Source organism: Bos taurus, chromosome 9 (assembly GCF_002263795.3).
Source record: "Bos taurus isolate L1 Dominette 01449 registration number 42190680 breed Hereford chromosome 9, ARS-UCD2.0, whole genome shotgun sequence".
NCBI lineage: Eukaryota > Metazoa > Chordata > Mammalia > Artiodactyla > Bovidae > Bos > Bos taurus.
Genome location: NC_037336.1, coordinates 50,270,120 through 50,286,786, shown reverse-complemented (window position 1 = coordinate 50,286,786; position 16,667 = coordinate 50,270,120). Strand labels below are relative to the sequence as shown.

The 16,667-nt window shown below is 39.3% G+C and overlaps 2 protein-coding genes across 10 annotated transcripts in view; one reads left to right on the top strand and one right to left on the bottom strand.

The window, feature by feature from the left end:
- USP45 (ubiquitin specific peptidase 45) overlaps window positions 1–4,271 on the bottom strand; it is a 73,006-nt gene extending 68,735 nt beyond the window's left edge. For 6 of the 7 annotated variants that reach the window (XM_059889818.1, XM_024996805.2, XM_024996806.2 and 3 more), the window contains exon 1: window positions 4,240–4,271. The gene's annotated coding sequence lies outside the window, so the exon portion shown is untranslated. The remainder of the gene's footprint in view (window positions 1–4,239) is intronic. The other variant, NM_001206181.2, reaches the window with a different exon arrangement.
- A 4,586-nt stretch (window positions 4,272–8,857) lies between these two features.
- The window catches only part of TSTD3 (thiosulfate sulfurtransferase like domain containing 3), a 32,081-nt gene continuing 24,271 nt past the window's right edge, over window positions 8,858–16,667 (top strand). For 2 of the 3 annotated variants that reach the window (XM_005210852.5, XM_059889859.1), the window contains exons 1-3: window positions 8,858–8,968; window positions 11,334–11,507; window positions 11,605–11,764. In XM_005210852.5, the coding sequence (XP_005210909.1) occupies window positions 8,896–8,968; window positions 11,334–11,507; window positions 11,605–11,764 (407 nt within the window). In that variant the 5' untranslated portion in view covers window positions 8,858–8,895. 3 annotated transcript variants of the gene reach the window in all.

The following is a 16,667-nucleotide window of genomic DNA, read 5'->3' as shown; positions in this document are numbered from 1 at the left end:
CCAGGGATGGATGCCAAGTGCCAAGCACAGTACAGACACCCTTCCTGCACTGTACGACCCAGTGGACTACAGAGAGAGAAATACATTTCCAACTTTTTAAGCTCTTGCCTTTTTTGTGTGTTTTTTCCCCATTTTTTAGTTATGAAAAATTTAAAACTATCACACAAGTTGAAACAGCAGTATAACGAACACCATAGACTATCTAGAGTCCACATCTGGAACATTCTGCCATATCTGTTTTATCTAAATATCAATGTGTATATAGACATATCTACACATGTATGTGAGTACATCCTTTTTTGCTGAACTATTTAGAAGTTGCAGACAACATATATTCCTTAAGGAGATTCTCCTATACAGTCACATCATTATTTCTAAGAAAATTAAGAGTAATTCCCTAATATCATATCTTATCATATTCTAATTTCTTCAGCTAACCCAAAACATCTGCTTTTTTGAATAATGATTCAATTGGTTACAGCAGTATCTTAAATCGACAGCTGTTCTTCCTGCAAGAAATGGGAGAATAGTGTTTCACCTCCCTAAGACCCTGGCTTTTTTAAGAGATCAGGACAGTGCATATGAGTCACATTGGAGAGCCTCTCAAAGTGTGGATTTTGATTCAAGTCTAGCACAGGACCTGAGAGTCTGCCTGTCTAAAAAGTTCCCAGCAGGAAGCCACTGCTGGGTCCACAGACCACACTTTCAACAGCAAAGTTGTATAATGTCTCACACAGAATTTAATTTTTTGTTCATGCTGTTATTTACCTCTAAATATATTTTTAAGAAATCTCTTATATTTCATAAAAATTCAAAGTTAATTCTAAAGGTTTTAGATAGAAGTTAATGCATTTTTTAAAAACCACTATATCCCTGGTAGCTCAGCTGGTAAAGAATCTGTCTGCAATGCAAGAGACCCCAGTTCGATTCTTGGGTCAGGAAGTTCCCCTGGAGAAGGAAGAGGCTACCCACTCCAGTATTCATGGGCTTCCCTGATGGGAATCCACCTGCAATGCTAGAGACCTGGGTTCAATCCCTGGATTGGGAAGATCCCCTGCAGGAGGGCACAGCAACCCACTCCAGTATTCTTGCCTGGAGAATCCCCAAGGACAGAGGGAGTCTGGAGGGCTACAGTCCACGGGGATCGCAGAGTTGGACAAAACTGAGCAACTAAGCACACACATATCCTAAATCCTACCTAATATCATGGTGCTACCTGGCTAAGCTATACTGTAATTTTTGTGGTTGTGTATATGCTTTGGTTGATCAAGGTAGAACAATCACTCAATTCAATAATAAATTCTGAATCCTGATTTAGTTGTACCAAGTTCCACATAAGGAAGCTTTTGAGTTTACCATTTTAAAAGCCATTTCCTTAGGCCCAAGGGTCATCACTATTGAACAACACTGCAATAAATTAATGCCTTCAAGGTTACAGAGATGAAGAAGGCCTCCAAGTTTCTGACCACTTCATTTCTTTCTGCCTTCACCCTCCAGACTACTTCATTAACTTATGGCTACATTTCAACCTCACAAAATCACTAATTCAAGTATTCCATTCTCTGACCACAACTTCAAATTCTGCCAGCTTGCTTGATCAGCCACTCCTATTCTCTTTTAATGCCCAGGTTGAGAAGAGGCTACATCTCAACAAGCCCTTAGCAGGGAAGGGAGGAAGAGAAGCAGAAAATCTAGCGCTGGTTCTTCAAGCTTTACTTGCAAATGGTGCAAGTCTGCTTATGTTTTACGGGCAAGTCATATAGCCACATTTAATTTCAAATAGACATCGTGGGGAAAGGGAGGGGTGAGGGTAAGGGCAGGTGTACAAAGAGTACAACCTTATCATGTACCTAGCAAGAACAGAATACGTGTACACAGCCTAATGGCTACTATGTCACCCCACTAACAATCTCAATCCTAGATGAGCCAATTAACCACGTTCTCCATGACAGTATCCAAAGAGGCTGGAGAAAAAGTCTTGTACGAAAGGCGACTGGGTCTACTAAATTAACAACCACAACTGCAAACAGATCAAGACATCCCATTATCTACTACAACTTCTGGTCAACTTATTACACAGCAATCTGAAATTGTTTTCACTCTCCCAATCTCCAACTCCTCTCCCTACTCTTTCAAATATCATCTGGTCTTCTACTTTACTGACAGAAAGGACACAAAAGAGATTGCAAATCAGATATTTCCACCCTTAAACTTACACACTTACCATTGTAACTATTGTTACAACTATTGTAACTTGATGTCCTGAAAAAGAGATGGGCATGACTAAGAGCATCCAAGAAATATGGTCCATAAGAAACTGGTCATATTTTTACACCCCCCACACAGCTAAACTTGAAACTTCCAATGGTGGCTCAGATGGTAAAGAATCTGCCTGCAATTTAAGAGACCCAGGTTCAATCCCTGAGTGGGGAAGATCTCCTGGAGAAGGAAATGGCAACCCACTCCAGTATTTCTGCCTGGAGAATCCCACGGACAGAGGAGTCTGGCAGACTACTGTCCTTGGGATTGCAGAGTCAGACATGACTGAGCAACTAACATGTGCACACACTGGTAAACTCTTGATAAAGACGAGCATTAATACATAGCTAATCCTGGCAGAGGAACCAAAAGAACCAGATACTTAGAATCTATAAAAGACTTATGCCTTTTCTCAAAAACACTGACTCAAATGTGGCAATGTAGTCAATTTCCAGTGATTTTTCTGACACATGCAATATGTCTAAACATAGAGTCATTTTGGACAGTAACCTACTATTAAGCAGTCACTCATCTGTATAGCTTTCTTTTTCAATTCCCCGTTCACGTAAAAAGAGACAAAATTAAAGTCCAATTATTACAAAAAATTCCAATTATTAGAGCTTCACACATTGCATATCATCAATAATGTGTCTGGGGAGTTCGAGATCACTCTCACATGTGGAGGTTTACTGCAAGGACTCACAAGACCTAGCATAGAGGTGTACTCACGGCTAACGTTTATTGCAGCAATGTAGTGTGAACACACAGACTAGCATAATGAAAAACACACAGGTGAAGTCTAGAGCAATCCAAATGCAGGCTTCCTTACCATTCTCTCCCTCCCAAGACTGGTCAAATACCCTACATCCTTCCCCCAATAAGTAATGTCTGTGCAACGTTTCTGCTCACAGAAGCCCATTACACACTCACGGGTGCAGGATTTTTATGGGGCTAGTAACTTCTGGATAAACCATGTCTTACAGAATAAACCATATTGTTCCCAGGCAAGCCAAGCAAGGGCTAACCTTGCAAGCAGACCTTTTTAAGGACAGCAGTCTCAGGCCTGCTATGTTAAGTCTTTTCAGCACAAATAAATTATGGCCATTTTTCTCAGGTGGTTTCCTAATAAAACTTTCCAACTTCCAACTTCTGCATTACCCTAATATCTGTCCATAATGTAGGATGTGCAACTAAACTGTTTATAAGTTGTTTTTTTTTTTTTTAAGGCCATGCATGTAGAAGCCCATATTCTCAAGAAAGAAAAAAAAAATTATTTTCCTACGCTTGGGCCATTATTTTCTGCAAGGGTGCGAGGGGAGAGAAGAAAGGGACAAAAATTCTTTCAGAGGTTTAAAAGGGTACCAGGCTCAAAAAGATGACCAGCACTCACTTTTTCGTGCATCACACTCGGTTCTAAGGACTTCAATGATATTAACCCACTTCATTCTCCCAACCACCAATCACTTTATGAGGTAGGTTGCTATTATTTCCCCCATTTTACACTTGAAGAAAGACAGCCAGGCGTTAGGTGATTAGCACAGGCCAAGAGCCAGTAAGTGGTGGATGGTGATCTGGACCCAGGCAGTCCATCTCCAGGGTTCCTAATACTACACGATGCTTCCAGAAGACCTTGGTAAGACACGCTTTCTCTGGTCTCTAACAAAAACATCCCAAATTCCCGAAAAGAAAATGCGCCGCGAGGCTGAACGCGGAAGGGCGGCCGGAAGGTTGCTGGGTCGCCGCCCCGCTAGGTCAAGGTGAGGCGGCCCCGTCCCGCCTCCCCGGCTCCTCCCGCTGCCGCCCCGACACCCTGCCGGTTCCGCCACTCTTTCGTGGCCCTCGGTGACCGCCTGGAGCCCCCAAGGACCGAGAAAGGCGGGGAGAGGGTTCTCTCCCAAGCCCTTCAAGCCACAAAGGGCCAGGGTTACATAAACGAAGTTGGACAAAATGAGGCAATCCAGCACCGGACCCGCAACTCACCCTGACAGGCCGAGCAGCCGCGTCCACAACCCCATCAGACTGCGCCTGCGCAGCTGCCCCTCCCGTCGGCAGGGGCAGGGCCTCGTGTGCCCGCCCCAATGTCCGGACAAGTTGGGACCGCCCCTCGCGTGGCGGCTTACCCGGAGTTGGGCGTGGACACCCGGCTCTGCTGGCTGCAGTCGCAACTGCTTCCCGTACTTACACAGGAGTAGGTAGACCCCAGCTAATCTTAGGGTAACCTAAATAGACTCCTCATTGGATCCCGATAGAGCTTGGAGTTTGCCCACCTCCCGAGTTCTCGGAGTGGGGTTTAAGTCCCACTTGTGGCTGGACACCCTGCCCAGACTGCCTCCGACTTCCGTGCTGTTAAGTCACATCTGACATCATACGTTTTCTTGCCTTTTTTCATTATTGTTGCTTTACCTGCCGTTCTTCTTTATTTGAAAATTTCCTGACCTATACCTAAACCTCTTTGAAGCTCGATTATTCAAAGTGTTTGCACTTTGCATATGTTTAGTAAAAGTAGTTGGTTGAAAAATATTTTGTTTGAATGATATAGCAAACATCCACCCTAGTTATGGATAAATGCTACGAGACATTTCGTAATGTCTTTAGATTCGTAATCTTTAGCAGTTCTTAAGACAAGGGACAGATGTGGGCTTATGGAGAGAGTTTTGGATTACGAGTCAAAAGTTACTACAAATAAACCCCCCCAAAACTGATTTTCTCTTTTAAAAACTTTGGTTCATTTCTTAAGAAATAGTTTAAATTATTTACAATTATTTACACATAGAGAACTTGGCAAAGGAAGTTATTAGACTTTGGCATTCTGTGTATGGAAACCATTCATTCAACAAATACAACTGAATACAAATATGTGAGTCATTGTGCTAAGTATTGGGGTACATAATCATGTATTAGGGTAGGGAATCATGTATTCCCCTAGGGAAAAAGAAAATACTCCACAAATAAGCCCAGGTTGTGTTGTAATTTTAAAGTAAAAAATGTCTGCTTCATAAATGATTTAACATTGGATTGGAAACAGAACATGGAGGAAAAAAGGACATGAAAATGAGCAAATCTAAATAATTTGAATACTAAATTGCATTATAGGGGCTTCCCTGATAGCTCAGTGGTAAAGAATCTGCCTGCCAATAAAAGAGATATTGGTTCTATCCCTGATCAGAGAAGCTCCAACGTGCCACAGAGCAACTAAGCACCTTGAACTAACCACAACTAACCACAACTATTGAACCTGTGCTTTTTAACCAGGAGCAGCTTGAACCAGAACCCCATGTGCCCTAGAGCCCCTGCTTGGCAGCAAGAGAAGACACCTCAATGAGAAACCCACTAACCCCAACTAAAGAGTAGCCCTGGCTCACTGCAAGAGAAAAGCCACAGCAACAAAGACTCAGCACAGCCAAAATTAAAAATAAATAAATAAAGGACACTATAATCAAAGGAGTTTTTTAAATATATCATGTACTGGAATCCAATTTACCAGGAAAAAAGGAGGGGACTGAATCAGAATATGAAATTTTAAGTTCTCTCTCATAAAAAGAAACTTATGAATTATGCAAATCATGATACAATACTTAAATTTTTCTTGAAAATGATGAATTTCCAAAGTTATTTTGATTTCCAGCAGATGTACCCAAATCTCCAGAGACTGCAATTTCCATTTCAAAATTTACATGAGTTAAGGGAAATTGTCTAACAGATTTTGTTTCTGATGTTCTTCAAATTATTTATCTTTTCAGTTAAAGTGAAATTTATTATTCGATGGATGCTTCAAAGGAGGGAAATTATTTTTCAATAATACCTAGTAAGTATACTTTTATTGCTATTGTCAAGACATTATGGAAAAAAAAAAAGACATTATGACAAAACATCAAACAGAAATATAAGTGTGCTTAAGGTCAGCTGTATATACATTTCAAATAATGTTAAATATCTTAATATTACCATCACTGTTGTCTGGAAATGTATGGAGTACTTTGCTAAGCTATAGGCTATACATATATTAAGCTTTTATCATGTGTTTTAAGAGGTACATCCTTTATTATAAAAGTAATACATGAGAGTTTGGTATAACGTTCCTCATCTTTTCTGCCTTTCCACATTCCCATTCTCTTCCTCAGAGGTAACATTTCCTCTCCTCTATTTGCTGTTTCTTGTGTATAGTTTCAGGAATTGTCTTTGCACATGATATGCATTTGTACTACATTTTTATATGATTACCATTTGTTAAAAGAGATCATGGTCAGGTTAGATTACGGTCTACCTTCTATTCTACAACTTGATTTTTCTTTTTCACTTGATTATATATTTTGAACTTATCACCATACTAACCTTATTCTTTTCACTGGTTGTTTAAAATTCCACTGGATGCATCTTTTTTTCCCAATCAGCCCCCTCTTGGTGTACATTTATCTGTGAGTACTTGTGCAGGTATTTTCAATAAGTGATTGGCAGTGAAAATGCTGCATCAAAAGAAGTTTTGACAGAAACTCTTGAAAAAAATGTTGCATGAAAGGCAATAAATTTCCTAATTTTTCATTGAATTATCTAAAATGTGGGGGCTTGATGTGGATTTAGAAAGAAATGGAAAAAGTGCTAAGTCTCTTAAGAATCCCCTCCTTTCCAATTGTCTTTCACCTGCATTGTGGCAAAAAATAGAATGAGTTGTTTGAGAATGAATGATTGATATCAACTCAGCACTAGTAGACCTCTCCCAGAAAAGTTACGTGATTTCTCTCCCTTGCATCCCACTTTAAGCCTTATTTCCTTCCCTCAAACTAACTCTGAACGAAGAACTTGGGACATTTATTCAAGGAGCAATGATCAGTACTTCTGTTTGACAAGATCTTTTTGCTCTAAGCCTCTTAAATAAACTAAGTTTGGCATTCTGCTGGTTACAGAAGGACAAATTCATCTCTTCAGGAAAAAAATAAAAAAAACACAGAAAAATATTTCTCAAATAAGTAGCCATGAACACTTGAAAAAGAATTGTTTAGTAATAAATGCTCTTGCAAAAGTATAAATTAGATTAAATGTGACTCATTGAAGTACATCGTTTTCATATTTGTGTCCATTCTACTTGTGGTTTATGATGGGGATCCTACAGAGAGTACTTGAATCTACAGTATTTAATGATATCTTAGTTCAAAGTTAGTCCACAAAGTAGATTTCACAGAGACTACGGTTAAACTCCAAATGACTTGGAAAAAACATAATTGTAACTGATGTCATTGGTATAGAAATCTGAAGTGGTTTTATTATTAAAATATTAAAACTGAATAATTTAAAACTACACCCTTCATGAAATTATTCATTGGATTCATACTTTAATAATGCCAGTTGGAAGCTTATTTTTAAAATTTTCACTGTGAATCAATTTGCAGTTAATATGGCTTTCATTATCCTTGGGAAACAAAATTGAGAATAAAAATAAGGTAATAAACCAAGTTGAAAACAAATTTAAAACAAGGTAATAAACTTTATCTAACAGGCTTAATATGCTCTCCCCACAACTACATACAATGTGTTCTAATTCCAAGAACCTATTATTATATTAGCTTACACGGCAAAAAGATTTTGCACATATGATTAAGATTATCCCAATGGTCTCACTGTAATCAAAGTTCCTTGTGAAAGAGAGGCAAAAAGGTTAGGAGAAGTGGACGTGACAACAAAAGCAGAGATCAGAGTCAGAGAGAGATGTGGAGATGACAAACTGCTGGCTTTGAAGATGGAGAAAGGGAAAAATAGCCAAGGAATTCAGGCAACCTTCAGTAGATGTAAAAGTTAAGTACAGAAATGCTCCCCTTCAGGACCTTCAGATTTGCTGACACCTTCAGACCTTCAGAAGGACCTTCAGAAGGACCTTCAGAAGGACCACAGACTTGCTGACACCTTAATTTTCACCAAGTGACTTCTGACCTATAAAACTGTACATAATAAAATTGTGTTTAGTCAATAAATTTGATAATTGTTACATTAGCAATTGCAAACTAACACACTTAGTTCAGTTCAGTCACTCAGTCTTGTCCTACTCTTTGCAATCCCAAGGACTGCAGCACACCAGGCTTCCCTGGCCATCACCAACTCCCAGAGTTTGCTCAAACCAACGTCCATCAAGTCGGTGATGCAATCCAACCATCCAACACATTCATGTTATCATCAAATATAGTCAACTATCATCATGAGTGAGGAAAAGATGAGATTATCTTAATACTGACATCAGTTGGAGTCAGCTATGGGAGTTAAGAGTGATTCTTAGCAAAGTGTCCATGTATTAAAGTTTGCTTTAATCCAATACATAAGAATCCTTGTTTTGAAGTAAACCGGAGGAATTTCTTACTTTATACCTTTAAATATTGCCTTCTATTTTCTTTTCACTTTTAAACTTTGCCTCTCCTTAAAAAAAAATAATTAAAAAATTAAAAAAAAGCCCATACCTCAGTTTCTTCCCAACCCTAAATTTCTTTCCCATTAATATTTTAAATTTTAAAACAGGGCACGTTTCTGTTCGCGATTACTCCTAGTGGCACTACCGGGTTCGGCCAGCGCCTAGTTGGAGGGCGCTCGAGAGCCCGGCACCGCTCGCCGCGCGGCCGGAAGTGAAGGAGCAGGAGAACGAAGTGGTTAGCAGCGATGGTGCTGCAGCGCCTGCTGCCCTGGAGTACTTGCCGGACGATCTTCGGGTCTGCGGAGGCTGTGCTCTGGGGTGAGTTCAGTGGTCCCCGAGGAAAGGGAGGACGCCTAACCACGAGCCCCTGGGAAAGGATGGCGTTCGTGACCGTGTTTGCTTCTTTAAGGCTTCCAGTTAAAAGTCAGACCCAGTACACTTGAGCCCTGGGAATGTAACACCCACTTACAGTCCTTGTTTCTTCAGATTCCGGGCTACTGGGGTCTGGGGTTGCTCTCGGCAGACGCAGAGAGGTAAACATGACTTCAGGGGGCTCTCGTGGGAACAGTTAGAAAGCTTTGGTGCTTGACTTGAGCAATGAAGGTCAATTCGCGACTCAGGGAAATGAGCTGAGTGGCCAGTTCCTGCCTTGGAGAGTGGCAATGAGAAGCCGTCTTGCGAGTTTTACTTGTGACCCACTAGAGAGCAGCACTCACGGGTTGATCAAACCCAGATACCTCGTTCGGCCTGTAATAGTACCACAACTGGCCGAACAGAAGCCAGAGAAGCGAAGGTGGTTAGTGGAAGAGGTGGTCTAGAACTCAGAGCAGACCTCCTGTCCCTTATCTCTGTTTAATATGCTGCCTCTCCTTTAGCAACAACTTTTGTGGATAAAGATACAGGGGCGCCAGTGTAACACTTCCCCGCCCCAGTTATTCCCTTGTAACTCGGTACAGCCTGTGTAGTTGAAGATGTGTCATTCATACAAATTCTGTTATTTGGTTTTACCTTTAGTCTGCAATCATTTATTGAGCTCCTAATCTGACAGACATCCTTCTGGGATACAGTTTACTTCACCAGTTGGGGGTGAAGGTGAAAGTAGCTCAGTCATGTCTGACTCTGTGACCCCATGGGTCCATGGAATTCTCCAGGCCAGAATACTGGAGTAGGTACCTTTCCCTTGTCCAGGGGATCTTCCCAACCCAGGGATTAAACCTAGGTCTCTAGCATTGCAGGAAAATTCTTTACCATCTGAGCCACCAGGGAAGCCCATTTGGGGGTAAGACAGACACAAATAAACCATCACCATACACAACCCAGTCAAGTGAGACTGCATTGGAAAGGATGGAGTTGGAGGTGTTAGAGAAAAGGTGCCTGTTTCATTTTTTTAAAAATACTTGTAATACATGATTATATTCATTAAACAATAAAGCAAAAATTATATTAAAACAAATAAAGCACACTCCTTTATATACTCTCCCCAGATAGGAGTATACCTATATAAATGTATGTGCTTCCCAGGTGGCTCAGCAGTAAAAAAAATCTGCCTGCCAAGCAAGAGATAAGGGTTAAATCCCTGGGTCTGGAAGATCCCCCAGAGTAGGAAATGTTAATCTGGGTATTCTTGCCTGGGAAATCCCACGGACTGAGTAGCCTGGTGGGCTACAGTCAATGGGGTCACAAGACTCGGATATGACTTAGCAACTAAACAACAAATCTGTGTGTGTGCACACTCAGTTATGCCTGACTTTTTGTGACACCATGGACTGTAACTCACTAGTCTCCTCTGTCCATGGAATTTTCTACACAAGAATACTGGAGTGGGTGGCCATTTCCTTCTCCAGGAATCTTCCCAACCCAGGGATCATGTGTCTCTTGCATGTCCTGCATTGGCAGGCAGGTTCTTTACCAGCTGAGCCACTGGGGAATATTTAATATATAGTGTGATCTTCTGCACTTACTCTTCTGTAATTTTTTTTCTCACTTAGGTATTCAGAAGCTTAGGTATTCATGGCAGTACATAAAACTTTTAACCACTGCATATATCCCATAACTATGAATTACCCTAAAGCTAGTCCCTTATTGATGGATATTTTAGTTTCCAATTTCTTTGCTATTATTAAAAGTTCTTCAAAAATTATCATTGTACACGCTTCTTTTTGTATATGTACACCCTTCTTTGTGTATAAGTATTTTACGGAAATGGATACGTAGAAGTGGAAGTGTTTGATCAAAGGGGAAGTGGTAAGTGACATTTAACAGGGTTGTAAAGGAGGCTTAGAGTGCCTGGTAGAGACGAGAGAGAAAGGTGTTCCCTTCAGAAGGGAACAATGTGCATAAATCATGAAGGAAAGGTGAAAAGAGATTATTGTGTACTGTATAGATTATTTAAACCTCACAGCAACTCTAAAAGTTAAATAATATTATTTGATTTTACTCTCCCAGAGAGTTTAAGTAATCTGCCCAGGGTCACAGAGCTAAATGGGCAGGCCAGGATTTGAACCTTGATTTATCTGACTCTAAAACCCCTGTTCTTTCCACTATGAAAATGAAACTTTATATAAGAAGTCAAAAGATTGATATGGTGAGCTGACTTGAACATGAGGAAAACTCCTTTGACTTACTCTTTCCAGATAATAACAGTGTCATTTTGAAGATAGCTAATTTATTTTATTCTTTCCAGGTTTGAAGTCAATAAAAAGAAGCTGCCTCAATTTTTGTACTGCTATTTGTGAAGGTGTCACTTATAAGGAACTTAAAAACCTCCTGAAGTCTAAAAAAATTATGTTAATTGATGTTAGAGAGCCATGGGAAATTTATGAGTCTGGAAAAATCCCTGGGTCTGTCAATATACCATGTAAGTGATGTGTTTTAACCTGATTTGTTAGGAAAACATACATCCACTAATTGACTGTATCTAAAATTTAAATGAAATTCTTAACATTTTCTTTCAGTGGATGATGTAGGTGAAGCTCTACAGATGAACCCAAAGGACTTCAAAGAGAAGTACAAAGAAGTAAAGCCATCCAAATCTGACAGTCTAGTGTTTTCTTGTTTAGCTGGAGTGAGAAGCAAGGTGGCTATGGTCACAGCAATATCTCTGGGCTTTAACAAGTAAGTAGCTTAAGGATAAAAATGGGTTTAGGATATGTACTGCAGTGTTTCATAGGCATATTTTTATTGGTCTACTGAAGAATTTTATACTTACTATATTAACAGAAGTATAGAGTACAGATTATTATTGACTGGCTGTACTTTTCATTCTATGATCCTTTAAATATGCTTCAAGTGTAAATATTATGGTGAAAAGTCAATGCACTGCTAAATCTCTAAAGTCATCTTATCTCTAAAGTTCCTGTGAACCTTGTGCTGTAAAGCAGGAAAAATGGTTACAGCACTAATTATTTGATGTATGTTTTTAGTGCTCAACACTATGCTGGAGGATGGAAGGAATGGGCAACCTATGAAATTTCAGAGAAGAAACAAGGAAATTGATTTTTGGAATATAAGCTGACCCTTTCCTTGTGTACATGCAGCCCAGAATAGTGGAATAGGCAAAAGAATAAAAATGTAGCCCTGGAACCACTGGTTAATGGGAAAGGGAGTTTGTATATGTCAATTATTTTTTGTTGAATCTTTTTCTCACCTATAAATGGGGAATACCACCTCCCCCAGCCTATTTCCAAAGGCTAATGATGATTAAGGTAATGTATGTGACTCACCATGTAAACATAAAGGCTTCTAAAGTAAAGGGATTCTAAAATTAATTTTTAAATATTTTAGTAGTATTCAATCAGTTCAGTCGCTCAGTCGTGTCCGACTCTTTGTGACCCCATGAATCGCAGCACGCCAGGCCTCCCTGTCCATCACCAACTCCTGGAGTTCACTCAGACTCACGTCCATTGAGTCAATGATGCCATCCAGCCATCTCATCCTCTGTCGTCCCCTTCTCCTCCTGCCCCCAATCCCTCCCAGCATCAGAGTCTTTTCCAATGAGTCAACTCTTCGCATGAGGTGGCCAAAGTACTGGAGTTTCAGCTTTAGCATCATTCCTTCCAAAGAAATCCCAGGGCTGATCTCCTTCAGAATGGACTGGTTGGATCTCCTTGCAGTCCAAGGGACTCTCAAGAGTCTTCTCCAACACCACAGTTCAAAAGCATCAATTGTTTGGTGCTCAGCTTTCTTCACAGTCCAACTCTCACATCCATACACGACCACTGGAAAAACCATTGCCTTGATGAGACGGACCTTTGTTGGCAAAGTAATGTCTCTGCTTTTGAATATGCTTTCTAGGTTGGTCATAACTTTCCTTCCAAGGAGTAAGCGTCTTTTAATTTCATGGCTGCAGTCACAATCTGCCGTGATTTTGGAGACCAAAAAAATAAAGTCTGACACTGTTTCCCCATCTATTTCCCATGAAGTGATGGGACCAGATGCCATGATCTTCGTTTTCTGAATGTTGAGCTTTAAGTATATTCCAAAATACCCGGTTACTTGTATTACTTAATCATAATGTGTGACCAGGTGTTCAGCATAGCTTCTATACTCTTCATCAAAGAGGCTATGAGCTAGACCAGTAGATTACCAAACAGACTTAACCTTAAAATACCAAGAATCTGGGATGAAAACTAGGTGAAATATGAACAATGAAAATATATTAACAATATGCAAAGACTTATGGCACTATGACCAACATGGTAGTGATACAATTTGGAATCTAAAAAGGTAATATGATCTATAGAGATAGTAATCAGAACAGTGGTTGCCTCCATTGAGGATAAGAGATTAACTAGAAAAACAAGGAGGAAAATTTCTAGGGTGATGGAAGCACTTTCTATCTTGATTGAGGTGCTGGGACACAGGTATAATCATTTGCCAAAACTCACTGAAGCAAACATTTTTAAACTATAACTATCTGTAATTATATCTCAATTAAAAATAATGAAAATATTAGAAGAAAGTTTAAATGCAAATGATTCCCACTAGCATGAGTATATTCCTTTAGAATGTTAGGTCTTATACTTGTTCATATACTGGTGAGTGGTAAAACAACTTTGTGCTTTCTTCCATCTGTCTCTTCAGACCCATCTGTTTTTAGTCTCATTTATATAGTCACTCAGAACATGCAAGGCCTGGAAAGTAAACTGTAAAGACCTGGTTTTTGTCCTAAATAATTTATTAAGCTATTGGAGAATCTGGGGTAGAGATGTGATGTTATCACCTTGAACTTCTATTTCTGACACATCAGTCTAGTTTCTAGCAGAGCAAACTCCCTACAAGAACTAGAAAAGATGGAAAATACATGTAATACACACACACACAGATACACTTTTCAATGTTGGCTCATCCTCCTCAGCTTTCCTTCTCCCCAGATCATGACTCTTCAAATCCTTGCTGCCTTTAAGCAAATTATATAAACAAATATTACTAGGGCATATATATTAACAAAGTGAGGATATTAAGAGCCACAAGCTCACAGAGAAGAAAAACTATAGAGAGTGAACTGCAGTTGAACTACTTGACCCAACAAGGAATAGGTAAATACGTCAGGGTAAAGAGTCTGCATAAACATACCAGGCTTTTAGTTAAAACCCCTACTCCCAGAAGGCAAAAAATATTCAAATAGAAAGGAAATACTACAGAACACAAAATTATCTGTGTATACTTAATATATACTGAATATAAGTTTAACAACAATTATGCAGTTTACCTGGGAGGATGATGGGAGTAGAAGTCCCAGGCAGGGTGGTGGTGGGGTAGATGGGAGTTGGAATGGAGAATAGGAGGTATGCAGGAAAAATTAAATCTTCAATAGTAGGAAGTTGCAATGATATTTACAACTGAAAAAAATTAAAAGAAACTGGAGGGTAAGCAGAGCAGGCAGTAAAGTGAAGTGTTTAAGAGCCTGGGCCTTGGAGTCCACTGCCCAAATTTTAATAAAAATCTAATCCAAGCTCGCTGGGAGAAATATCAATAACCTCAGATATGCAGATGATACCACCCTTATGGCAGAAAGCAAAGAAGAACTAAAGAGCTCCTTGATGAAAGTGAAAGAGGAGTGTGAAAAAGTTGGCTTAAAACTCAACATTCAGAAAACTAGGATCATGGCATCTGGTCCCATCACTTCATGGCAAATAGATGGGAAAACAATAAAAACAGTTATACACTTAACTTTTGGGGCTCCAAAATCACCACAGATGGTGATTGCAGCCATGAAATTAAAAGATGCTTACTCCTTGGGAGGAAAGTTATGACCAACCTAGACAGCATATTAATAAGCAGAGACATTACTTTGCCAACAAAAGTCCATCTAGTCAAAGCTATGGTTTTTCCAGTAGTCATGCATGGATGTGAGAGTTGGACTACAAAGAAAGCTGAGTGCTGAAGAACTGATGCTTTTGAACTGTGGTGTTGGAGAAGACTCTTCAATGTCCCTTGGACTGCAAGGAGATCCAACCAGTCCATCCTAAAGGAAATCAGTCCTGAATATTCACTGGAAGGATTGATGATGAAGCTGAAACTCCAGTATTTGGCCACCTGATTTGAAAAGTGACTCACTGGAAAAGGCCCTGATGCTAGGAAAGACTGAAGGCGAGAGAAGGGGACGACAGAGGATGAGATGGCTGGATGGCATCACCTACTCAATTTTTGGGGACATGAGTTTGAGTAAACTCTGGAAGTGGCGATGGACAGGGAGGCCTAGCATGCTGCAGTCCATGGGGTCGCAAAGAGTTGGACACGAGTGAGGACCTGAACTGAACTAAATCCAAGCTCTTGACTTGTGATTAGGTAAATTATTTAACTTTCTGTTCCTGAGGACAAGAACATCTCTGAAAAGACTGCCTGAGAATTAAATGACTTCATAAGGTAGAGAGCTTAGAATATACTTGTTACATAGTAAGTAAGTGCTCAATAAATGCGATAAGCATGTTACTTGAAAATGTGGAAGTAACACAACAGCAAAGAAATGACTATAAGTTGCTCTGAGAGCAGGAATAAAAAGCAGAGAAAATGGAACTGGATCTGACATTTTCCTTATGTCTTATAGCAACACTGTCCAAAAGAATTATGATGCAAGCCATTATGTGATTTTTAATTTGCTTACATTTAAAAAGAGATAAAAGAGGTGAAATTAATCTTAATATTTGTATTTACTCCTAGGTATCTAAAAAATCATTTAAAACATATAATCATTATAAACAAAGTTGATATCTTACATTCTTTTGTACCGAGTATTAAAATTCAACATATATAGCACATTTCAATTCAGACTAGCCACATTTTGAGTGTTCAGTAGCCACACGTGGCTAGCGGCTGTCTTACTAAATAATGCAGCCTACGCTAATACTTAACAATACACATCCTCAATGGCTGCTAAATAAAGGAAGAGACAACCAGCCATTATATGCCTCCTGAGGGAAAATATCCATACTTTATACAGTAGTTTATAAAGAAAAAAAAGAAAAATTGAGCCTGAACCTGATCAAGCTTTTGCATTCCATTACCAATATATAGAAATACAGAGAAAAGAACATGTTAAGTAGCACCTCAAAGATACAATCAGCAAAGTACATATGGTGGGAAATTCTTAGTGAACAAGCAAACCAAAATGGGGAACTTCTGAAATGAAATAAAGGAAGAATCCAAGAATTTTAAAAGATTTATCAATGAATTACACATATGGTCTATATTTAGATCCTAAGTAGAATTATTTAATAATTTTTATGATATTAAGGAAACAACTAAAAATATAAACGCTAGATATTTGATTATTACAAAATTATTTTGACATTCTCTTCTAGGTATTTTACTCTTAGGGTTACATACTAAGAAAACTATGGACAAAATATTTTGGATTTGCTTCAAAATAATATGCATATTGAAGGAAGTGGTGGGAGTTTAAAATGAAATTGGCCATGAGTTGACAGGTATTGAGGCTCATTATAACATTTTATCTACTCTTATTTATGTTTTTTACATTTTCTACTTAAGAGGTTGAAAATAAAAGTACCAGGCA